The sequence below is a fragment of the Cibotium barometz genome, chromosome 38, assembly GCF_041138505.1.
Source record: "Cibotium barometz isolate CiBa-2024 chromosome 38, ASM4113850v1, whole genome shotgun sequence".
Lineage (NCBI taxonomy): Eukaryota > Viridiplantae > Streptophyta > Polypodiopsida > Cyatheales > Cibotiaceae > Cibotium > Cibotium barometz.
Window position 1 is genome coordinate 35,395,547 of NC_141083.1, and position 25,489 is coordinate 35,421,035.

Consider the following 25,489-nt stretch of genomic DNA (forward strand, 5'->3'; position numbering starts at 1 on the left):
AAGCTCTTAGAGCGCATTCACAGAGCCCACTTCGAGCACCTTCAACTTCCTGCTCTCTGTGAACATGCATGTACGAACTTGTAATTAAATCAAGACTTTGGAGGATTTTAGCAACCCTTGGAAAGTTTGGGGGCTCTTGAAATTTTTGAGCGAATAAAGTGCATTGCACTGGATAAGTTGTGTGAACAGAAGGGGGTGGGCACAAGGAGGCACCTGTGACCTCCACCCCACCCTCACGCCTAACAATTTTTCAACCATCGCGGGCATCTCTACGGTTTTTTTGGGGCCCCAGGCGACCCTTACAATGTGGGAAAAAAATGTTATGTTGTGAGACATGCAGAAAGATGGCGGACTCAGAAATTCAAAGCGGCACGTTTTTTTCGCTGGGCGAGAGGGCTGGCCACTGGACGCTGGAGGCTGGCGGTCGGGAGTGGGTCCTACCGGTGGCGAAGACTGGCTGACTGGATGGGCAATGGGCATGCGCCACGGACCAGGCTGGCTGGAAGGAGCGCCCGCCGCCCACCGTTTTGGGGCTGGCCACTGGACGCTGGAGGCTGGCGGTCGGGAGTGGGTCCTACCGGTTCGACCACTGGCGAAGCCTGGCTGACCGGATGGCCTGGGTGGAACTTGGGCCAGGCTGGCCAAGGAGCGCCCCCCGCCCACCAGGCTGGCCAAGGAAGGAGCGCCCCCCCGCCCACCAGGCGATGCCAGGGGGGTCCTGACCGGCTGACCGGGTTGTCGCAGGACAGCTCACGTGGCGGAGTCCTTGTGGAAAATTGACGTGGCGCAGTTCCAAGGTGCCGTATTTTTATATTTATATTTATATATTTTATTATTTTGACGAGTTACGAGGCGGTTCCAGCCGTATTTGTATTTGTAAGCTCTCTTTTTCTCGCCTCATTCCACCTCTTCTCTTTCCTGCTTTTTTGGGCTCTCTGCAGACCTTCTCCTGCCCTTCCCCCTACCTCCGAACTTGCATGGCCTTTGCCCTCCTCTCTCATGAGGTTTGTGACCTCACCCTCGGCAAGCCCGCCCTCTCCTGGCTCGCCTCCTCCGCCTCCGTCCGGGACGCTCTCATCGCTTTGAAGCTTCGTGCTGATGTCTCTGAGATCAGCGTCTGGGATTGCCCCCTCCGCTCCCACCCCGCGCCTCCCTTGCTAGATGCCATCTCAGCCTCTCAGAGCTCCACCCACAACCACAGCAGCAGCGCTAACGTCAGCGGCGGCAACGCCGGTGGTGGCAGCGTTACTGGCCCCTGGCATCGGGTTCGCCAGGGCGAGTGCCAGTGCATTGGCAAGGTGTGCATGCAGAAAATCATATGCTATTTGGCTACCGACCAAAGCCTCCGAAATCCGGCCAAAGCTCTGGAAGCTCCGCTGACGGTCCTGCTTGGGGAGGAGGCACGCACCGTCCAGCATATAGATCCCGAGGCGAGGTGAGTATTTTGCTATGACAACCCTAGGTCATTGTTTTTCATTTGCAAACCCTAATTTATTCTCTATATCATCATTGCTGCTTGCTTGAGGCCTTGGATGTCATTGTTTTTTAATCTGTAAACCCTAATTTAACCCTAACTTTTTCTTTGTATCATCATTGCAGCTTGCTTGAGGCATTGGATGCCATTGCGGCCGGCACCCAGAATCTGGTTGTCCAAATTACTGGCCCTTCCAAAAAGTACGGCCGCATTTCCAAAGGCAGCTTGTCACAAAAGCATTTCTTTAGTCAAAACTCCATGGTGCTGCCCGCCCATGCCTTGCTTCCAAAGAGCCACAGCGGACGCGAATACTGCTGGTTGACACATGAAGATGTGCTGCGCTTCTTGCTTGGATCCATAGGCATCTTCTCACCCCTGCCCATGATGAGCATCGAGGATTTGGGGATCATCCAAACTGATGTTCTGACTGTCGGGGTTGACGAAGAGGCAGTATCTGCCCTTGAGATGATCAAAACAGCATGTCTCCGTTTGACTGCAGTTGCCGTAGTGAAAAGCACAGATGATGAGCTTGCTTTACCCAAGCTTGTAGGGGAGATTTCTTGTTCTTCTTTGCAGATGTGCAATGAGACTGCAGCCCTTGCCTTGGCAGCTCTTTCCATCGGTGAGTTTCTTGCTTACACCCAAGATTGTAGAAGTCCATCTGCTGCTCTCATTGAAGCCATGTGTACTAGGCTTTACAAGAAGCTCGGGTCATTAAAAGGCGGAGACCAGCATCAGAACTTGCAGGAGCCCCTTTCCAAGCTCACAGATGTTAGCCGGATGCTTCAAGATTTGGAGATGTGGGAAGAGTCCTCTGATGATGAGTCTGGAGGCGACAGTCCAACAGGGCTGCATGATCTTTCAAATAAGTGGTTATCAGGGCATTTCCGCAGCAACAGTAGGGCGGGCTACATGGCCAAAAGCCGCAGTGGTCCCATATTCTGCCGTCCAACAAGCTCACTGATTGCAGTAATAATGCAAGCACTTGCTCATCGGGAGCATTATGTATGGGTCACTAAAGAAGATGATACGCTTGTGGGGATCGTAACCTTTGCAGATATTCTTAGTGTTCTTTTAAATCACCTTAATTTGTCGTGCTAGCGATGGGACCTGTCTTGCTTTAGCATCGTGAGCTGTCTTGCTGCAGTAGGGATCTAGTTTTCTCATGAACCAGAGATGGCTTGTGTTGTTTATCCCCTTACTAAATAATAGGAAGGTAAGTCCTAGTTACACCAGTATTAACTTCCATATCTTTAGACTTGTACAGAAGCTGCGGTTTTGATGCCCTTTTTGTTTTTGGTAATCCTACTTGCAGAGATACCTGGTTCTAAAGCAAGCTTCACAACACAGAACACTGAAAACATTATCAAATGCCTGTGGGCAAATAAAGAGCATTTTACTTATATTCTTTGCAACCTTTGCTTATTGTAATGTCATTCAACTCTCGATGGTTATATTCTTTACAACCTTTGCTCATTGTAATGTCATTCAACCCTCGATGGTCTCTATTTTGCAGGTTAGCGACTTGTTGGGGTTTTGTATTCTCGAGATGCTTCAGGTGTATCAAGTGTTTTATAGTTGGATCTTTTACTTATATCGTGGAATCTGAAGGGCCTCTTTTGTTTTGGTGAATTATGATTAAAGGATATGCGATGTTTAATATTGCCCTAATATTGTTCTTTGAGGTTTTCAGATATAAGGATTTCTCGTTTCTGGAGCTTAATTTCAAGGGCTTGCTGTTTTATGGCTTTACCCCTCTTTAATGAAGCATATTCTTTTTTTGGAGAGAGAGAGAGGGGTGGTTTCAAGTTCAGTACTTTGTAGGCACTAGCTATGTTTAAGTAGTTTTCCGTGTTCATATTTTCAACGAGAGGCCGGTACTTCACAATCATATAATCAAAACCCTAGCCAAGCCAGATGTGGGGTTTTCCATCTTGTATAGCACCTTATTTAGACTTAGTTTGTTTTATGGTCGAATATGGATTTTGCGTCTGTTGCATTGCATAGATTTGGGCTTCACGTTAGGCTGCTTAACTTGTGCACATTGAGGCGGCTTCACCATCAGGTGGTATATGTAGTCCCCACATATCAACTATGTCAAGTGCAAGACCAACTCGATAAGATGCCCAATTTTGCTCTTTTTATGTTAAGGTCTCTGTGAAACATTTTGTTAGCACTTTGCCACATTCCTCACCCATTCTGCTTCTTTGTAATGCACTCCTTGGTCCTAAGGAACTAAGATTTTTTTGACAAGTTTTTATATTAATTTCCTAGCATGTTTTTCTATCTTATTCACCGGTTAGCTTTCCAAACACATACCAATAGCAATTCACTTTTCACATGTAAGAATGTCAGACATACATAAACATGTAAGAATGGCAATAACCAAATGACAAAAGATTAGTTATTTATACAACATTTATCTAATCTAGGCATGATGGGCATCCTGGAAAAGCAAAAAACTCAACTTAAAATTGAAATGTAAATGCATCACTTTGGCAAACAAATGCCTTTTCAGGAAATTTTCTGGGCTCTCCAAGGTTGAAAAACCAAGATGGGTTATGAAATGTAAAAATTGAAATGTAAATGCATCACTTAGGCAAACAAATGCCTTTTCAGGAAATTTCCTGGGCTCTCCAAGGTTGAAAAACCAAGATGGGGTTAATTTGTGGGCATTAAGACTTCATGTTAGTAACACTGTAAGTGCGTTTTTCCAGCCATTGAACAGATGTTACCTCAGAATTGTGTGTGCATAAAATGGGGGTGAGACGAATGGGAAGTGGTTGGATCAAGTAAATTGATCCGTTTATAGGTGTGGTGTAGAATTTCCCTGTGGAGGTGTCAATGTACAACTTCCTAGGGAAGCTCTCTATATAAACATAACTTGAATTGTCAAGTAAGGAACTAACTATCTAAGCTGAAGACCACATTTTCTTAAAGAGTATATAACTAACAGCTTATTTTTATGTATTCTTTAATACTAGGACATGGGAAAGAAATTGAAAATAACTTGTAGGAAAGAAGAGTGTAAGAATGCTTGTAGATCAAAATAACTTTTCTACGCCACTAGTTATGCATGTTGATCTACAAGAATGTGAATGTTTTTGTGGAAAAAGCTAAATGAAGATGTTTAACCACTAAAATCACTATAACGGGGTCACATGATGATTTTAACGACTTTAGATCTTATTAGTAAGCTTGCCAATGTGTAAATCAGAGTTTAGACCCTAGGGTTGGAAAGTTTTCTTGCTTTCTATGTACTAAAAGATTACCAACCCTAAACTCCAATTTCCAAAGAAGAGGGACACCATCTCGGATGCTAGGTCGGTTGGTAAAAGTCCGACTTTCAGAGAAAAGGGATATCATCCGTGGAGCCAGGTACCTATGGGCATTGTGGTGGCAGAAGGCTTGGAACACATAAGTTTTAGGTTAAATCCCTACCCACCACACTTGAGAGGTGCAAACCTAAAATGACATTACTTTGAGTACCCTCTCGTGCAATGTAACATTTGTAGGCTAAATATTGGCCAATCCTTGGTAGCCTCACTTCTAAGGAGGGTACTAAATGGCGTCTCCTTAGGTCGTGTGTGCTTGAATGGGTCAACCCAAGTGCTTGAAAAAATTGGCATCTAGTGTATTTTGCACTAATTGAAGTAAATAAAAGAATGATTGAAATTTGAACTTGTCCTTTAAGTAAATCAATAAAATTTAATTATGATGATATATTATAGGAAGTTGATTAAAAAAATCCAAGTACACTCCAACCTTGTCCTTTTTTTTTTCATTGGCTAGGGAAAAAGTTAGTTTCGAGCATTAGTGAGTAGGGAGCCCTTGGATTGGCGGCCATCGCTCGTTTTTGCAAGCGGGCTTAGTTAGGAAAAAAGTGTTTATCTTGTCCTTTTTTTCATTGGCCAGAGTTTTTTTTTGCAAGTTGGGTCCGAATGGTTTGTTGTTTTTAAAAGTGGGGTCCATTCTTTTCAAATTTGACTTTATGGAAAGAGAGGGTAAAGTTTTAACTCTACCTTTCCCAATGCAAATAAGCGGAAAGGGTTCAAAATGATGGGTTTAGTAGAAATAGTGAAGATGATTTTTGACTTGCGGGCTTTTTTGAAAAACTTTAAAAATTTTATTAAGTAAAAAGGGCACCTACGAATCGAGATGAAGAGTTAATGCATGATATCATGGACTTAATGGGTTTTTTTTTTCAAAATGAAGGGTGTAGTAGAAATAATGCCCTTTTTAGGCTTTATCTTATTTTAGCTTTTCTTTAAAGGTAAAAAAAAAAGCGAGAGCAAAAAGCCTAAAAACCAAAAGCAGTGCCAAGCGGTGCTCGAAAAAAACCCGAGTTTAGTGTAAATCCAACTTCAGATTTTGAAAATTACAATCTGAAATTTGAATTGAAGGTATGAATACTTTCAAATTTTTAAGGGTTGTAGTAGTAAAACCTTTTAATTTTCAAGTTTTTCTCTAGAAATAATTTTTAAAATTATTTTAGATTGAGGGTTTTCTACTTTTTCTAGAAATACTTTTTTTTCGAGCACTGGTGCCAAAATGAGTCTTTGCATGCGTCTCGTTTTCAGCGTAAGCTGAATCGCATTGATGCGACTCGATAGCAACTCCCTGGAGCCTGGAGGATTATATTATTTATAACATTAAAATATATATTTTTGCGTTCTATTCTAATGTAAAGTGTGTCCTGTGCAGTGTGTACATACAAGCACTGGCAGCTTTCACATGGTTAAGGCTCTTTTGCAGTGTCCCGTGCAGCTGTAAGGACCGATGTACCTTTTTTAAGGACCTGTCACCCATGATGTACCCCTGTTATCTGTTACCCTACTCTTATAAGTTGACTATATATAAATAAATAAATAAATAAATAAATAAATAAATATATATATATATATAAACTGTACTATTCAGGCTTTATTTGCAGGCTTTACTTTGAGGAGTACCCTTGCCCTTTAAAATTGACTGGTCTGGTGAAATATAGCAAGCTTTTTTTTAGTGTAATTTTTGATGGACATTTTAAAATTTTACAAGTATTTTACGGCCAAAATGATCAAAAACGGGTGTGACTCCCGTCAAAAAACAACTATGATTGTATGGACAAACAATATGAGCCCATGAAAATATAATGTCTCTCTTTGTGCCGCTTATGCCCATCTAGTCTTGTTATCTATCATCCATGATCCATGGTCCTCCTCTTGTAGGGTCCCATTCAAGGCTACTTTTTGATGGGTGTCATGCCCGTTTTTACGCATTTTGGCTGTAAAATACAACCACTTATTTTGCATGACCATCAAAAAATAAAGTAAATAGTGAAAAAACAGGCATTATTTCTATTGGACCCACCATTTTGAAGGGTGATCCAGCCCGTCAAATCCTTGGTCCAAGTGACCACGAAACGCCACTCTTTGTCTTGTAGCAATTGATATTGATACTGGAGAATACTAAAAGATAATCCTTTTTGGCCTTGCCCACCAGTGTTATAAAAAAACATTTTTGCAAACGAGTCAAAATAAGAAGAGGAGTAGGTTTTTTGTTCACTTAGAGCCCAATGTCCGAAGACACAGTAAGGAGTGTCTCAACACTTTTTTGCTTAATCATCATGGGTTCTAATGGTGGAGGGAATTCTTAGTTTTGTTTCATATATGGTTTTATTAGCCTTTAATAGTATTTATTGCTTGTGTAAGTATAATTATTTTTTGAAGTGAGAAAGGTTATGTTTTTATAAGATAGAAGGGAGAAGGTTACAATTGTGAATGAAGGGACTCAAAGGAGAGAGAGACTCTGGAAAGTTAGAAAAAGGCGAAGGGGGTTCCTAGGCTAGATAGACTTTTAAGCCTTGTAAAGACGAGTAAGTGCACTTGGCTCTCCCCTTTCTTCCTTCTTTTGCCACATGGCAATGTGACCTTTCTCTTCGTTAATAGACAGTATAGACTATCTAGGGTTTCATTAAAGGGTGTCATTTTTCCAAAGCAAAATCATTGACATTTGGAATAGGGGAAGAAAATGTCACGTATATGGAAAGGAAGAGGGGAGGGAAACCTCTAACAAATTATTAGGGGGGGCCTTACATCCAAGGCCCTATTTGAGGCTTTGCCTTAGGCATTATGTGAGGCCTATATTAAGGTCTTTTATAAGGCATATTTCAAGGTAAGGACAAGGACTTTCTATAAAGTCATTTTTCCCACAAATTTTCAATGGTCAAGGAGCCTTCCCACCATAGCTCTTTTTTTTTTTGGTCTTCCTTAATGCAAAACATTCTGAGAAGTGGTTTCTTGGTTAAACCAAAGCTTCTTTTGATCAATCATCATTGGATCTAATAGTGGAGGAAATTCTATGCATTTAAAAATAATAATAATGTAGATGTGATTTAGATATGTTTTGATTAGCGATGATTACTTGTGTAAGTATAATAATAAATAAGTTGTTCATTAAGTAAAGCAAGGGTGTTTCTTTTTGAAAATAATGGTATTGATAAAATTATATTACTATATATAATTTTTGTAAGTTCCCATGACAACGACACTCTTTTGTAAGCCAATGAGGTGATAGCCCAAGTGGTGAAGGTGTTTGCCTAGGACCAGGAGGCCCTGGGTTTGAAACCCCACAAGGTGCTTTCTCGGTGGCATTGCCTACGCACATATAAAAAAATCAAATATACGAGGGATGAAAAACGACAATAAACTATGGGAGGATCTTGGGCCTAAGTCTAGTAAAAAAAATGACTCTCTTTTACAAATGGGTATTGTTAATTTGTTCTTGTTTTTACAAGTGGGTAGTTCCAAACCTTGTACCTCCCTTACGAGAGGAGGCAAGGGGATCCTCACCACTGCTACCATCCGATTTTGCAGATTCTTTATTTGTGAGATGAAATGCTTTGCTGCATTTGCTTTAGAATGCTTTTCTGATGCAAGATAATTTTCAAGGTTTTGTATGCTTATCTAATTCCTCGTCTCATACTGGTTTTTAAAAGAACATGCAATGCTTTAGAGGCCGTGGTAGAATTTTGAATCAGGCTTAGTGACATTGGTGATGATGGCACATAATGTATTTGCATTCCTTCACCTTCACACCAAAGCGAAAGTAGGATCTAGGGGTATGGTTTATAATGGATGTGGATCGGGAGTAGGACCCAACTTTGCATCAATCTATGTGGTTTTTCACAAATCATATGAATCAAGAACGAGCATGATTTTGAACTTCTAAAGAGCGTTATTTGTCCCATCCAACTTCCCATTACCAAAAGGTGGAGGGTTGGTGGGCATGGGCCATCGTTGGAGTTGGGCCATCTCTCCAAATATATCTTCAAATAGAAAGCTACCAAAACAAGATTTGCCTAGAGCCTAAGCTCTTATATAATGTAAGAAAACACAATAAAGGAAGAAGAATCTTCACAATACAAAGTGATGAATTTCATAAAGAAGTGGAGAGTAAACAATATTATTACTTGTAAACATTGATTATATGATGGCTGCTTCCCCACACGTGTGTGGATAAGGAGCTTTGATGGTGATCTAGATAGATTCACATAGAATGTCCTACTTATACAAGAGTGCTTGAACATAATGAAGTCAATGACGTGAACAAGTGATTCTCAAATATTTCCCAAGGTCGGCATGGATGTATGCTGACCATGTCGGTCAACCCATGACTTGATCCAAAATGAAGAACCGACCATATCATATGACTTGGACCATATTGAACTATAGCTAGATCCCATAGGCACTCTGCACAGCTCCCACGACCATCTAGGTTGTGCGGATCCTCAAACGGGCAACTCGAGAATAGTGTATTCATTCATTCACAAGCGCATTTATCACATTATATCTCATTCTCATCCATTTTCATCACATCACATCCTTTCACATATCATCACATCTCATTCACATCTTAGCACATCCACATCAATTTACATCACATCACATCTCATTCACATCTCCTCACATTCACATCCACATCCATTTACATCACATCAAATTTCATCCACATCTCCTCACATTCACATCCACATCCCTTTCCATCACATCACATCTCATCTACATCTCATCACATCTTATCACATCTTATCACATCGCATTCACATCTTATCACATCACGTCTCCTGCCAAAACCTTCTCTCTGACAAAATGGTAGTTGACCTCTATATGCTTCGTGCGAGCATAAAAAACTGGGTTCCTGGCCAATTGTATACTGCTAATGTTGTCATAGAAAATGACAACTTGTCTATCCACTGATAGATCCAAATCTGCAAGTAGCTTTCTCAACCAAGCTACCTCACATGCTGCCATAGCAGCACCTCTATACACGGCCTCTGTGCTAGATAGGCACCAAGGGGGTGAAAAGATGCAGGGGAGAAGAGAGCTTGAGCTCTTGCAAGCACACACACACTCACAAAACCCTAAAAGAAAACACACAAGGTGAGAGGCTGAAAATCTTCTTCTTCTTCACACAACACTCAACACACCATATACAAAGATAAGAGTACACACCATATGAAAAGGTACTCAACCAATACATACTAGGGTTCTCTATAGTGTGAACCCAACTAAATGAGCTGATGCTATAACTATGCCAGTCTCTAGAAAGGCTGTCACACAGCCTGTCATCCCATTGGCCGCATATCACACATGATCTCACCAACCATGCTAGTGATGTAAGTGTGGGGCCTATCCCCCAGGCGGGTCATCGTCGGTGTCCACCGCCTCACTAGATGAGCTCGATATCTCAACACTCCCCCTCGAGCTCAACTCCATCTCATGTACACCAAGCGAAGCCCTGAATCTATGGAGCTTCTCTGTGCCCAATGCTTTGGTGAAGATGTCAGCGACCTGATTTTGTGTGCTGACATAAACAAGGTCAACATCTCCTGCCAAAACCTTCTCTCTGACAAAATGGTAGTGGACCTCTATATGCTTCGTGCGAGCATGAAAAATTGGGTTCCTGGCCATCTGTATATTGCTAATGTTGTCACAGAAAATGACAACTTGTCTATCCACCACTGATAGACCCAAATCTGCAAGTAGCTTTCTCAACCAAGCTACCTCACATGCTGCCACCATAGCAGCACCTCTGTACTCGGCCTCTGTACTGGATAGAGCAACCGTAGGCTACTTCTTGTTGCTCCAAGTCACAGCAGCACTCCCAAAGAAAACATGAAGTCACTAGTAGATCTCCTATCTGAGATACTACTAGCCCAATCAGCATCTGTGTACCCATGTACACATATCTCTGTCCCAGTTTTATAAAATAGTCCACAATGCAAAGTAGATCTCACATACCTCATTATGCGTCTCAATGCATCTAAATGCGGCTTCCGAGGAACTTGTATAAACTGACTCACCAACCCAACAACATAGCTCAAATCTGGCCTGGTGATCGTCATGTAGATCAAGCTTCCTACTATGCACCTATACATAGTAGGATCCTCCAAAATCTCTCTTGAATCTGCACTCAACTTGCCATTTTGATCCAATGGCACTGAGATAGGCTTACAGCCTGTCATACCATACTTGGACAACATGTCCAAGCCATACTGTCTTTGCAGTAATCCCTAAAAGTAATCCCTAATCACCTCAATGCCCAAGAAATATCTGAGCTCCCCCAGATCCTTCATCTCAAACTTCTGTCTAAGCAAGATCTTTACATCAAAGATCTCTGCATCATGGTCCCCCGTAATGATCAGGTTATCTACATAGATGACAACAAGCACAACCTCTCTATCACTGTGTCTCACATACAGCGAGAAATCTGCATTGGCTACATGAAAGCCAATAGTGACAAGATATTCAGAAATCTTGTTAGACCATGCTCTTGGTGCTTGTTTTAAGCCATACAAGGCTTTCTTCAACTTGCAAACATGCTCGGGGTGACTTAGCGAAGCATACATGTTTTCCTTTTTCTTTAAAAGAGTGTTTTTGAAGCATCTACGGCTTCGATGAAGTTGGCTTGATTCTTTTTCCCATAATAGTTTTCTTCTAGGTGGCCAATTTTACCACAATGATCACATACAAGTTTAGGCTTAGGACACTCATTCATAACATGACCAAGTTTTCCACAATGAAAACACTTTGGTAAATTTGTGTCTGAGGTAGTTGCTTCGCTGTTCTTGAATCTTCCTCCTTTGGTGAAGAGTGCAGTCTCTCCTAAGTGTGAAGTGGGTGGCTTGTGTTTTGCTTCATACTCTAACAAAGAAGACTCTACTTCTGATAGAGTTTTATCCACATTTTGAAGTGTTGAAACAATGGTGTCATATGGCTTTTTATCCACACTATTAAGCAATATAGCAATAGCTTCATCTTCATCGATTTTCTTCTTAATTACATGGAGTTGTTATTTTACCGCCTTGAATTGCTTTGTTAAGCTTGTAAAATTGCATGAGCAAGTTGATTTTGGAGTGCTTTGATTCAGTGCCGAATATCTTGTTCAGCTCCTCCCATGCCGCCTTTACTTCTTTGATGCCTACAATGTGATGAATCACTTCATCGCTAAGATTTTGAGTGATTATACCCAAGGCCTTGTGATTGTTTTGGGGATTCGTTGATGTAGAGGTTGCTTCTTCTTCACTGTCAAACAATGAGCTCCCAAAGACCCTTCCACATAAGCATGTACATGGTCTTCATTTGCCATGTATAAAACCCATCACCATTGAATTTATTAATCTCTTTTCCCATGTTTGAGGGGTCTTACTGAGTAATACTCAGCAGTGTCTACCTCTTGATTACAAGTTGGGCATGTGCAGCAATACAAGCAAGATTATGCAAAGAGTTGGTGCAATACAAATAAGAAATTTTCACTTCCCACTTTTAATTTTTGATTCCGGAGCTCTTGAGAGAAGCCCCGATGCAATATGAGTGCTTTTGGTGTCAAATGCAAGCTTTGCAAAAACTTGAAAATGTTGAACTTCTCAATAGAAAAACTGGACAGTTTAAACATGCCTACATTGCAGAGAAGATCTAAGAAGATCCAACCGTTGGATCCCTTCATGTAAAAATGAAAGTTGTTTTTTACTTCATGATCTACACTTTCACTGTTGGGATTCTTAAAATAATCTCTCAGATACTACTGGGGTGCACTTAATACTAAAGTCCAAATTTCAGGCAGTTTACAGCAACTGCAGCCTCCTTGTTGGCATTTGGTTTTTTTTGCTTACACCAACTCCCCCAATGGATCAAATGGCATGAGATTTGGGCTGTAGGTAGCTCATACCATTGCTAAACTTAATGTAAGAGCAATCAGCCCAATTGTAAGTAGATAGAAAGAATGAATAAAAAAATGTGGATAGTAGCCCGCCAATTTGCAACACGAAAATCAGGGAGGTAGAGGATAAAATTGGCCAAACCCTTGGATGTATAGCTTAGCAATAGGTTGAGGAATGTGTGCCTAAGAGGGTTTAGGAAAGGATTGAGAGAATAGAGCACATCAAATTTGGGCCACAAGCGGGAGAAATGGATAATATATGATTAGTGATTTGATTAGTGCTAATTGAGCTGTGGAAAAACTATTGAGAAGAGGGAAGATAGGTAGGAGAGCTATGGGGAGGCTCTGATACCATGTTGAGATTTCGGGAGACCCAAGCTCTCCATGGCAATGATGCTAATCCCACACTAATCCCCTACTACTAATTACACATGATTAAAATGACCTAAGGTGGATGGTGTCTAATTATACACATGATGATGTGTATGTGCAATAGACTCAAATCAATTAAGTTCCAAGATAGATTAGCTTGGACTCATAGAGAGACTTGAGATGTGCAAAGTGCATGAGATGATTCATTGTTTGGAAAATGACCCCTTTTATAGGGTGGAGGTACAAATCTCATGGGACTTCCCTTGCATATGGGATAAATGTCTACATGCCATATGGCATTTCTCATTCCATACCTCTTGTCTAGTGCACTTTGGCACCACAATTCTCAACATCCATGACCTCTACCTGCACTTGTGTAGAAGGCCTGCTGCTCTGAATTGTTTTTGTTTTATGAAGACTATTGATCTTCACCTAAATTCTTCTCTTTAATGATCAGCATTGACACCAGATCTGTGAAGTTGGGAATGTTCTCTCGAGTCTGAACAGACATCTTGAATGCATTGTATTGTGGCCCGAGCTAACGTAGGCACACTTCCACCTTATCATATTATCAACAGAAATACCAGTTGATGCAAGGGATTCCACAATGCCCTTGATCTTCTAGGCATAATCATTCACATACATGTTTTTCTTCTCTAGAGTATGAAGCGCATTCCTCAAGTGAATATTTTGTGCCTTGGTGTTAGTTTATACAGCTTCACCAAGGTGTCCCATGCCTCCTTAGGTGACTTGGAATCCTTTATATGCCTAATCATAGTGTCTTGTATACTGATAGAAAGCCAATACATGACTTTCCTAGCTCCTTGATTCCAATCCTTGAATTCTTTTACATCTACAAACAACAATTGGATTAATATTCGGTATCTGGTGCCTCCTCATGTTCACCTTTAATGTAGGCCTAGTAAGTCCCATAAGGAAATTTGTTAATCTAAACCTCCAAGCATGGAAGTTGTTCTTGTCAAGCTTCTTTGGAACAATTTGGTTTATTCCATCATTGGACATCTTGTCTGTAACACAAATTTACCAAAAACAACACTATTGTTTGACCTGTACAAATTGCTATATTATTTGCAGAGCGGTACTATACTGCACCCAAACTGTCACAACCAGTGACCTCAATTTGCATATATACATCCAATGGCAAATTTAAGACCTCTTTGTAGTACACACAATGTCTACACAACCAATCGCCTTCCTCCAGTTCCTAAGAACAGAGTTCTATAGAGAATCGAAACTTACCCGCGCAGTATCCATAAACGCCTGCGAATTGAAAAACGGAGGTCTAGACGCGCTCGAAATGCGTTTTCAGCACAAAAACATGTTGTCCAACAAATTATATAGTTGCCGTGTAGCTTTGCTCTTGTGAAGAAAGCTCCTCAATCGGAGTTCATTTGTCGGTGCATCTCCTGAAGAGCTCTCAACACAAGGGTGTAGTAGCCAACAATCACAAAGGGGGAGCGTAGATGAAGCTCTTACTCTCCTACCTCTTCCTGTGCTTCTCTTGCTATCCCTTAGCATGAACGAGGCTATGATACCATGAAAAGATGCAGGAGAGAAGAGATCTTGAGCTCTTGTAAGCACACACACACACATACACAAACCCTAGAAGAGAACACACAGGGTGAGAAGCTGAAAATTCCTCAACATTTCTTTTTCTTCTTCTTCATAGAAAAAAAGAGGTCTACAAAGGAGATAAAGTGACTAACACACATAATAGTGTTGAAAATACAAGTGAATAGGGTGTGTGCGGGAACAAGCCCTTGGTTAGAGGCTGTAAAAGAGAAGATGTAAATGTGAAAGAACTTGTGAAAAGGTGAGAAGAATCTACTGGGAGAGAATAAAGGGTAGCATGAGAAGATTTAGGAAGTGTGGAGATATTCTGGGAAGTGTGGAGTTATTCAGGGAGATATTCTGGGAAAAGTGAAGAGGTGGAGAGAATCAGGGAAAAGAGGTGGAGAGAATCAGGGAAAAGAGGTGGAGTGAATCATGGAGAAATCAGTGGGATTAGATGCTTGATGTAAACTCTATAAATTGAGGCATTGCCCTAGAATCATGGAGAAATCAGTGGGATTAGATGCTTGATGTAAACTCTATAAATTGAGGCATTGTCCTAATGAGAATTTGCTGGTTTTTGAGTATCCATGCCTACATTAATCTATTTGCTAATTATCCACTAATTACGTCTTAATTATTTACTAATCACTTTGTTAATGATGTTGATTCTAGTGTTTGATCCACCATAGCTCATCACAATGCTCAAATTTCAACATGGTATCAGAGCCATGCCTAGAATCCATCAGATTTATGAGCCCATTATCTAATTAATTAGGATTAGTAGATAATTAGGAAATAATCAAAATTTTAGTTATTTTTCACTTCACCCCTTCACCCCCAGCCAGTGGAGGAGTCCATTCACCTTGCACACTCACAATTAGGGCAAACCCTTCTAGCATATGGTAGCCACTTCAAGGCTCTTCAAGCTCATCAAAACGGCACAGCAAACCGCCAGCAAAGGAGGGAGAAATCGCGTTTTTACCCGGCGCCTTTTTTTCTGAGTGAAATTGACATTGTAGCTTGCACAAATCAAAGGTCTCTAATTCCTCTTAGCCCAAGGTGTTTTCAAGCATTCTCTACAAGCTGGTGAAGACAGAATTCAGTTTCATCAAGTCTACAGTGAGATCCAAGCTCTTCATCAAATCTACAGCAGGTGACTTTGGTAAAACAGAGATTAAGCTTTCAATATTTGGTCAAATCTTGTGTTTCTTAGCTTAATCCTCTACTAGACTCATTGCTATTGATGCCTTTGAAAGCATTTGAGCTCATTTGAAGTCTAAAGCACCAGATCTGGACTCCCCGCATACTCTGTTTTTTGCACATAAAACAGAGCATTAATTTGCTAATCAGTGCTAAGCACTGTATTTTGGTGCAATTGAGGGTTCAAATTAACCATTAGGTATCTGATACAGATCCCTATAACTTCATATTGCAATTCGGAGTTGGTTTGATACTCCAACCATCCCGTACAAATTGGTTACCCTTGATTTAATGTAATTTCTGGTGGCTTTATGCTGATAAATTTATTGTAATCATCTATTAAACACCAGATTGAGTTGTAAAAGGGTAGAAACTGCCCTTGAATCTTGAAATTGGATCAAGAGGTAAGACCCTCTTCACATCACCATGAGTACAGCACAGGAAATAGCCAAATTTAATGGGGAGCAGTTTTATACATGGCAGACAAAAACGATGTATTTGCTCATGAGGAAAAATCTGTGGGGATTAGTTGAAAGGAGAGATGAATGCCCAGAGAGAGGGAAAAATGAGTGGAAGAGCAGGAATGAAAAAGCATTGGGACTTATTATACTCAGTTTAAATGATGAAATCATTCATCACGTCACAGGAATACAATGGGCAAAAGATGCATGGGATGAACTCAATAAATTATTTGGTACACAAGCAAAAAATTCAAAGATAAATCTGTTAATGCAATTCTACAAATTGGACATGAAGGAAAGTGAACCTTTAATCACACACTTGAACAAATATAAAAGCATTAAGCAACAGCTGTGGCAAAAAGGTAGAAGATGATGAGGCACTAGCAGTGCTTCTGAAGAGTGTGGATAAAGGTGATTATGAAAACATTGTAGCAACACTAAAGAATGTACCTGAATTGAAGCTACACGAGATAGAAGCAGCTCTACTAGAGCAAGAGAGCAAAGGCAAAGAGAAGAAATGGCTCGACTCAACAGAGGAGAAGAAAAAGCATTCTTCACCCGAGGAGGATTCTCTAAAGGACGAGGACGAGGAAGAGGCAGAGTAGGAGGAAGGACCTTCACTTGCCACAAATGTGGAAAGCCAGGACACATGGCGAGAGACTGCTACAGCAATGGAGAAGGAACGACATCGGGAAACTTCATGGAGGCTCCAAAGGAAGTGGAGTCGGATCATCTTTTCTGAGAGAGAGAGAGAGAGAGAGAGAGAAAGACTCCACAACCCAATGTAACCTACCCCAACAAAGTAAAACCACCTCTGGGCCACCAATGATGTAGGCCACATGGTAGATGTATGTGTGAGCACTTTAGTCAAGGTCGCGGGCACTTATAGTAGCCTTGGACACATAGAGAGAGAAAGTGTAAAGGACTATGGAGTTTAGGGACTTGAGGCACTGGTCGCGGGCTATCAAGTAAGAGGGAAACTTGGTATAGGGTCGCGGGCACTTATAGTAGCCTTGGACACATAGAGAGAGAAAGTGTAAAGGATTATGGAGTTTAGGGACTTGAGGCACTGGTCGCGGGCTATCAAGTAAGAGGGAAACTTGGTATAGGGTCCAGGTGTGCTAGGATTATTCACTTGTTGAGGGGAGGTGTTGAAAATACAAGTGAATAGGGTGTGTGCGGGAACAAGCCCTTGGTTAGACACTGTAAAAGAGAAGATGTAAATGTGAAAGAACCTGTGAAAAGGTGAGAAGAATCTACTGGGAGAGAATAAAGGGTAGCATGAGAAGATTTAGGAAGTGTGGAGATATTCTGGGAAGTGTGGAGTTATTCAGGGAGATATTCTGGGAAAAGTGAAGAGGTGGAGAGAATCAGGGAAAAGAGGTGGAGTGAATCATGGAGAAATCAGTGGGATTAGATACTTGATGTAAACTCTATAAATTGAGGCATTGCCCTAGAATCATGGAGAAATCAGTGGGATTAGATGCTTGATGTAAACTCTATAAATTGAGGCATTGCCCTAATGAGAATTTGCTGGTTTTTGAGTATCCATGCCTACATTAATCTATTTGCTAATTACCTACTAATTACGTCTTAATTATTTGCTAATCACTTTGTTAATGATGTTGATTCTAGTGTTTGATCCACCATAGCTCATCACAATGCTCAAATTTCAACATGGTATCAGAGCTATGCCTAGAACCCATTAGATTTATGAGGCCATTATCTAATTAATTAGGATTAGTAGATAATTAGAAAATAATCAAAATTTTAGTTATTTTTCACTTCACCCCTTCACCCCCAGCCAGTGGAGGAGTCCATTCACCTTGCACACTCACAATTAGGGCAAACCCTTCTAGCATATGGTAACCACTTCAAGGCTCTTCAAGCTCATCAAAACGGCGCAGCAAACCGCCAGCGAAGGAGGGAGAAATTGCGTTTTTACCCGGTGCCTTTTTTCCTGAGTGAAATTGACATTGCAGCTTGCACAGATCAAAGGTCTCTAATTCCTCTTAGCCCAAGGTGTTTTCAAGCATTCTCTACAAGCTAGTGAAGACAGAATTCAGTTTCATCAAGTCTACAGTGAGATCCAAGCTCTTCATCAAATCTACAGCAGGTGACTTTGGTAAAACAGAGATTAAGCTTTCAATATTTGGTCAAATCTTGTGTTTCTTGGCTTAATCCTCTACTAGACTCAATGCTATTGATGCCTTTGAAAGCATTTGAGCTCATTTGAAGTCTAAGGCACCAGATCTGGACTCCCCGTATACTCTATTTTTTGCACACAAAACAGAGCATTAATTTGCTAATCAGTGCTAATCACTGTATTTTGGTGCAATTGAGGGTTCAAATTAACCATTAGGTATCTGATACAGATCCCTATAACTTCATATTGCAATTCGGAGTTGGTTTGATACTCCAACCATCCCGTACAAATTGGTTACCCTTGATTTAATGTAATTTCTGGTGATTTTATGCTGATAAATTTGTTGTAATCATCTATTAAACACCAGATTGAGTTGTAAAAGGGTAGACATTGCCCTTGAATATTGAAATTGGATCGAGGTAAGACCCCCTTCATATTATCGTGAGTACAGCACAGGAAATAACCAAATTTAATGGGGAGCAGTTTTATACATGGCAGACAAAAACCATGTATTTGCTCATGAGGAAAAATCTGTGGGGATTAGTTGAAGGGAGAGATGAATGCCCAGAGAAAGGGGAAAATGAGTGAAAGAGCAGGAATGAAAAAGCATTGGGACTTATTGTACTCAGTTTAAATGATGAAATCATTCATCACATCACAGGGATACAATGGGCAAAAGATGCATGGGATGAACTCAATAAATTATTTTGGTACACAAGCAAAAGATTCAAAGATAAATCTGTTAATGCAATTCTACAAATTGGACATGAAGGAAAGTGAACCTTTAATCACACAATTGAACAAATATAAAAGCATTAAGCTACAGCTGGCAACTATTGGCAAAAAGGTAGAAGATGATGAGGCACTAGCAGTGCTTCTGAAGAGTGTGGACAAAGGTGATTTATGAAAACATTGTAGCAACACTAAAGAATGTACCTGAATTGAAGCTACACGAGATAGAAGCAGCTCTACTAGAGCAAGAGAGCAGAGGCAAAGAGAAGAAATGGCTCGACTCAACAGAGGAGAAGAAAAAGCATTCTTCACCCGAGGAGGATTCTCTCAAGGACGAGGACGAGGAAGAGGTAGAGTAGGAGGAAGGACCTTCACTTGCCACAAATGTGGAAAGCCAGGACACATGGCGAGAGACTGCTACAGCAAACCCAGTGGAGAAGGAACAACATCGGCAGACTTCATGGAGGCTCCAAAGGAAGTGGAGTCGGATCATCATTTCTGAGAGAGAGAGAGAGAAAGACCCCACAACCCAATGTAACCTGTCCCAACAAAGTAAAACCACCTCTGAGCCACCGATGATGTAGGCCACGTGGTAGATGTATGTGTGAGCACTTTAGTCAAGGTCGCGGGCACTTATAGTAGCCTTGGACACATAGAGAGAGAAAGTGTCAAGGACTATGGAGTTTAGGGACTTGAGGCACTGGTCGCGGGCTATCAAGTAAGAGGGAAACTTGGTATAGGGTCCAGGTGTGCTAGGATTATTCACTTGAGGGGAGGTGTTGAAAATACAAGTGAATAGGGTGTGTGCGGGAACAAGCCCTTGGTTAGAGGCTGTAAAAGAGAAGATGTAAATGTGAAAGAACCTGTGAAAAGGTGAGAAGAATCTACTGGGAGAGAATAAAGGGTAGCATGAGAAGATTTAGGAAGTGTGGAGATATTCTGGGAAGTGTGGAGTTATTCAGGGAGATATTCTGGGAAAAGTGAAGTGGAGAGAATCAGGGAAAAGAGGTGGAGTGAATCATGGAGAAATCAGTGGGATTAGATGCTTGATGTAAACTCTATAAATTAAGGCATTGCCCTAATGAGAATTTGCTGGTTTTTGAGTATCCATGCCTACATTAATCTATTTGCTAATTACCCACCAATTACGTCTTAATTATTTACTAATCACTTTGTTAATGATGTTGATTCTAGTGTTTGATCCACCATAGCTCATCACAATGCTCAAATTTCAACAAATAGAGTATATACAAGTGGTCGATAATGTGAACACGCTAAGTGGAGTGGGTAGGTGTGCACTAGTTGGTGTAGTCCAGCTGTAGAATCTCTGGTAAAGATATGTCTGTGCCAGCTATTATCAAACTTGCCAGTGATATAAATGTCGAACGGTAATGTAGGTGCCTTGTGAGTGTTAGCTCATGTTGAGCTTGACATGTCAACATGCATTTATAGGATAGCAAGGGAAAATAAGCTGGATAGTACACTTCAGTTTAGTGCAAATAGAGGAGGAGATGATTATGTAGTACATAGCCCAAAGAAGACCTATACAATGTGTTAAACCTTATCATTAGTACCTTATCAACTCAAATTAAGACTCACATTATGTATTCAGAGCTGGAGTGGATGATCAATCGTACTCATATTGAGCGTACTGTCTAACTTTTTGAAAACTTTCCTCCAAAAGTGACTATCGAATTTTCTATCCCTATCTAAAACTATATCTGCTTGTAGGCCATATAGCTTGTAGAGATTTTTGAAAATAAACCTAGATAACGTAAGAGTTTTCACCTCTTTTTAGTAGGCATAGACTTGACCATCATGGTCAACTTGTCAACCACTACTACCCAAACCAAATCTTTCCCTTGACTCATTTTACATAAACCAGTGATAAAATCCATGGAAATTCTCTCCCATTTCCCTTTGGGAATATCCAATGAATGTAGAAAACTCCCAACCTTGAGGCATCAATGTTTATTGACCTGACACTTGTTACATTTTAGCACAAAGTCTTAGACGTCTTTAAATAAACTAGGCCAATAAAATTTTCTTTTAACTAGTGCATAGGTCTTCTAAATCCCAGGATGACACGAACTTGGGCTATCGTGACTTTCACTAAGAATTTGGCACTTAAAATCACTTATAGCTGGTACACAAACTCTACCTTTATAAAGAAGGTACACATCGTCAATGGAATACTATCTATACTTTTCCCCCTGACAAACTTTATCACCCCAAATGTACCAATGTCAAGTGGTTGTGAAGGGTCTACCCTTGAGCTCTTCATCTTGGTACATAACCCAAGAGACTCGCCTAGTCTCTCCGAACTAATTTCCCCTCTCCTTCTCATCGAAACCTCAGCTAATCACTTTGTGAAGGGTCCACACCCCTGAGCTCTTCAATTCGGTACATAACCCAAGAGACTCACCTAGTCTCTCCAGACTAGTTCCCCCTCTCCTTCTCATCGAAACCTCGGCTAATAACTTTGGATTAGCACTCCTTTGAAATGAGGAAGGTGTAGGCTACTGGTAAGTGCGACTGCGTACATCAAGCTATGTTGAGATATCGCGCTCATCTAGTGAGGCGGTGGACACTGATGACCCACCTGGGGGATAGGCCCCACACTTACACCACTGGCATGGTTGGTGAGATCAAGGTGATATGTAGCCAGTGGGACGACAGGCTGTGACAGCCATTCTAGAGAAGACTGGCATAGTTATAGCGCCAGCTCATTTAGTTGGGTTCACACTATAGAGAACCCTAGTATGTATTTGGTTGAGTACCTTTCATATTGGGTGTACTCTTATCTTTGTATATGGTGTGTTGAGTGTTGTGTGAAGAAGAAGAAGATTTTCAGCCTCTCACCTTGTGTGTTCTCTTTTAGGGTTTTGTGAGTGTGTATGTGCTTGCAAGAGCTCAAGCTCTCTTCTCCCCTGTATCTTTTCATGGTATCAAAGCTTTGTTCATGCTAAGGGCTGAGCTGCAAGCAAGAGAAGCACAGGAAGCGTTACGGGGGTAAGAGTTTCAACTACTCTTCCCTATTTGTGTTGGCGATGACTACACCCTTGTCGGGAGCTCTACGGGAGGCACTAGCAAACGCTCTCTGATTGAGGAGCTTTCTTCGCAGGAGTAAAGCTATAGGGCAACTATATTGTCCTATCGGACCTATCAGATAGGATTTTTTGGGCCAAAATCACGTTTCGGGTGCGTTAGGACCTTTGTTTTTCAGAAAGTAGGTGATTTCGAGCACTGCGGGTAAGTCATCGTTTCTATGTAGAACTCTGTTTTAAGAACTCCAGGAAGACAGATTGGTTGTGCAGACATTGTGTGTGCTGCAACAGTTGCCATTGGGTGTATGTATGCACATTGAGGTCACTGGTTGTGTGACATTTGAGTGTAGTACAGTACCGCTACAAAAAATACTGTGTTTTGTGTAGGACAAACCAGAGTGCTGTTTTTGGTAAATTTGTGTCTGGCAAGATGTAAAATGATGGCATAAACCAGATTGTTGCTGAGAATCTTGATAAGAACAACTTCCATGCTTGGAGGTTCAGGTTGACAAATTTCCTGATGGGAAAGGGTTAAGGGGACTACATAGAAGGTGAGCATGAAGAAGAGGCGCCGGAGATACCGGAGATACCGGAGATCAATCCGATTGCTGCAGATGTGAAAAAGTTCAAGGATTGGAACCAAGGAGCTAGAAAAGTTATGTATTGGATCTCTATCAGTATATAGGACACCATGATTGGGCACATACAGGATGCCAAGTCCCCCAAGGAGGTGTGGGATACCTTGGTAAAACTCTATGAAACGAATACCAAAGCACAAAAGATACAGTTGAAGAATGAACTTCATACTATGGAGAAAAAGAGTATGTCTGTGAATGACTATGCATTGAAGATCAAGGTATTGTGGAATCCCTTGCATTTATTGGTGTTTCAGTGGATGATGATGATAAGGTGGAAGTCTGTCTACGTGGAAGTCTGTCTACGTGGTCTTGGGCCACAATACAAGGCGTTCAAGACGTCTTTTCAGATTTCGAAAAACATTCCCAATTTCATAGATTTGGTGTCTATGTTAATTATAGAAGAGAAGAGCTTGGGTGAAGACCAACAGTCTTCACAAAACAAAAACAGTTTAGAGCAACAGGCCTTCTACACAAGTTCAGGAAGAGGACGAGGTAGAGGAGGTCGTGGACGCGGCCAAGGAGGTGGCCGAACAAGTAATCAGAATTATGGCCAGTAGCAGCAACAACAACAGTCCCAAAATTCACAACAACAACAACACACAGGTGTGGAAGAGGCCAATTCAGAGGCAGGGGGGATCAAAGAGGTCATGGAAATTGGCAAAGGCAGTATAATGATACACGTGGATGCTTTTATTGTGGTAATCCTAGACATGTGCAAGCAGATTGTTATAAGAAGCAGGTTGACATGCAAAATGGAAAATTGCAGCAAAACAACTCTGCATCCTCGAGCAGAAACAATGAGGATAATGAAAGGTTGTTTGTTATGCAGCATGTCGTTAATGCCATGTCTGGAAATGTTGAAGCAGCGCATAAAGATGATGTATGGTACGTTGATTCAGGTGCTTTGAATCACATGACAAGTCATAAAGAGTGGTTCAAGGAGATAAAAAACCTTGAAAGACCAGGTTTTGTGGAAACACGGGATGACACTACTCATCCAATTGCCCATGTTGGATATGTGCCATTGATTATGACACTACAACATTTGATGCCAATCTCAGAGAGTTCAGTACTACAGAGTGCATGTTCCTTGGGAGAGATGAGGGGATTGAGAATAGCGATAGCTTTTATGACCCATGATCTCATAGAATTTTCCCCCCCATGATCTGATAGATATGTTCTGGGTTGATGATGTAATTTTTTTGAGATTCATGATATTACTTGTGATAGGATTTTATAGTGTGGTTTTGTCGAGATATGTGATAGGATTTTATCTGACAGTATTTTCTATGCTTGGCTACATTGACCTCATAGAATTTTTAGTCTCATGATATCATAGACATGTTTTGGATTGATGATGTCACTCTACCAAGATTTTTATGATAGTGTACGTGACATGATTTTGTCTAATAATATTTTTTGTGCTTGGCTACGATGTGGCTATGTTGTGATGAGAAATTTATCATAGAATTTGTGGTTATGATGCGATGTGGATTTGATACTTTGACTATGCACGAGTGATGATACGGCTATTTGAGACTTTGTTGTGTTTAGTGATGTTTGGTGTTTTGCAGGTTGGCAAAATTATAATGCTATATGTGTGTTAGTATTTTTTTTCTAGTATGAATTGAGTTTCTTTTGAAGATGGTTGGTTTTCTAGTATGAATTGAGTTTGTTTTGTAGATGGTTGGTTTTCACCTTAACCATAGAAGGGGAATCTATTATCGACATATTTGCTAACATGTTTTAGGTTCATGATGTCATTTTGCCAATATTTTATGATAATATGTGTGATAAGATTTTGTAAAATAACATTTTCTATGCTTTCCTATCATTGATGGAAATTTTGCCTAGGCTATGATGTGGCTTTGTTGTGACCAGCAATTTATCATAGAATTTGTGCCTATGGTGTGGTGTGGCACAATGAAGTGAACTAAAATATGATTGCTCCAATCATAATGATCAGTACTATTTCATATGGATGTTTATAGCTATATTAATGGTATTGTTAAATAATTGATAATCTAGGATATGTATAGATACAAATATATGGCAAACAAACTTACTATAATTAATCAAAAGCTCACAATAATTGATAAATAAGCTAACCAAAATAGCAAAAAATCTCACCAAAAATATGCACCCCTAGATTCTATGGTAAGGGTCACTCTAGATTCTCTTGTGTTCCCTAGGGCCATTCTCTCAATATTGCATGATACAATGGTCCTAGGGGCATTCTCTCACGAGAATGGCCCAAGGGAAATTTTAAAATTCATGTAAGCACATGCAGAGATTGGCCCAAGGACAATTCTAAAATTTACCACCAATAGTTGATACAAGGGAGTACAGAATAACCCTAGGGCCATTCTAAAGTACATTGTGCTAACAAAGATATTGCTTTGTTGATGGTAGCTTCGCCCTCCTATGACCAATCTACCAACAAAGATGCTGTAGATTTGTTCATGGTAGCTTGGCCCTAAGGCCATTCTAAAGTACATTGTGCTTGCATGAATGTTCCTAGGGCCATTCAACTATGAAATCTTGAGAGAATGGCCCTAGGGGGAATCACAAGAGAATTTAGAGTGATCCTTAGACCAACATACCACACACAATAGAATCTAGCTTGGCCCTAGGGCCAAGCT

General features: G+C 40.8%; 1 protein-coding gene and 1 long non-coding RNA gene across 5 annotated transcripts; both read left to right on the forward strand.

Annotated features, from left to right (window-relative positions):
• The first annotated feature begins 848 nt into the window (after positions 1 to 848).
• Positions 849 to 2,877, forward strand: LOC147616642 (CBS domain-containing protein CBSX5-like). Its single transcript, XM_086777708.1, has 2 exons — positions 849 to 1,435; positions 1,600 to 2,877. Exons 1-2 carry the CDS (start codon positions 978 to 980, stop codon positions 2,573 to 2,575), a joined length of 1,434 nt encoding a protein of 477 aa, XP_086633834.1. The 5' UTR covers positions 849 to 977; the 3' UTR covers positions 2,576 to 2,877.
• LOC147616643 (uncharacterized) lies at positions 2,640 to 5,155 on the forward strand. 4 transcript variants are annotated; one of them, XR_015262525.1, is made up of 4 exons: positions 2,640 to 2,690; positions 2,790 to 2,901; positions 2,991 to 3,032; positions 3,168 to 5,155. It is a non-coding gene; the product is annotated as an uncharacterized LOC147616643 (long non-coding RNA). The 4 variants fall into 4 exon arrangements; XR_015262522.1 differs by having other exon boundaries at positions 2,790 to 3,032; XR_015262524.1 differs by having other exon boundaries at positions 2,991 to 5,155.
• Positions 5,156 to 25,489: the final 20,334 nt, after the last annotated feature.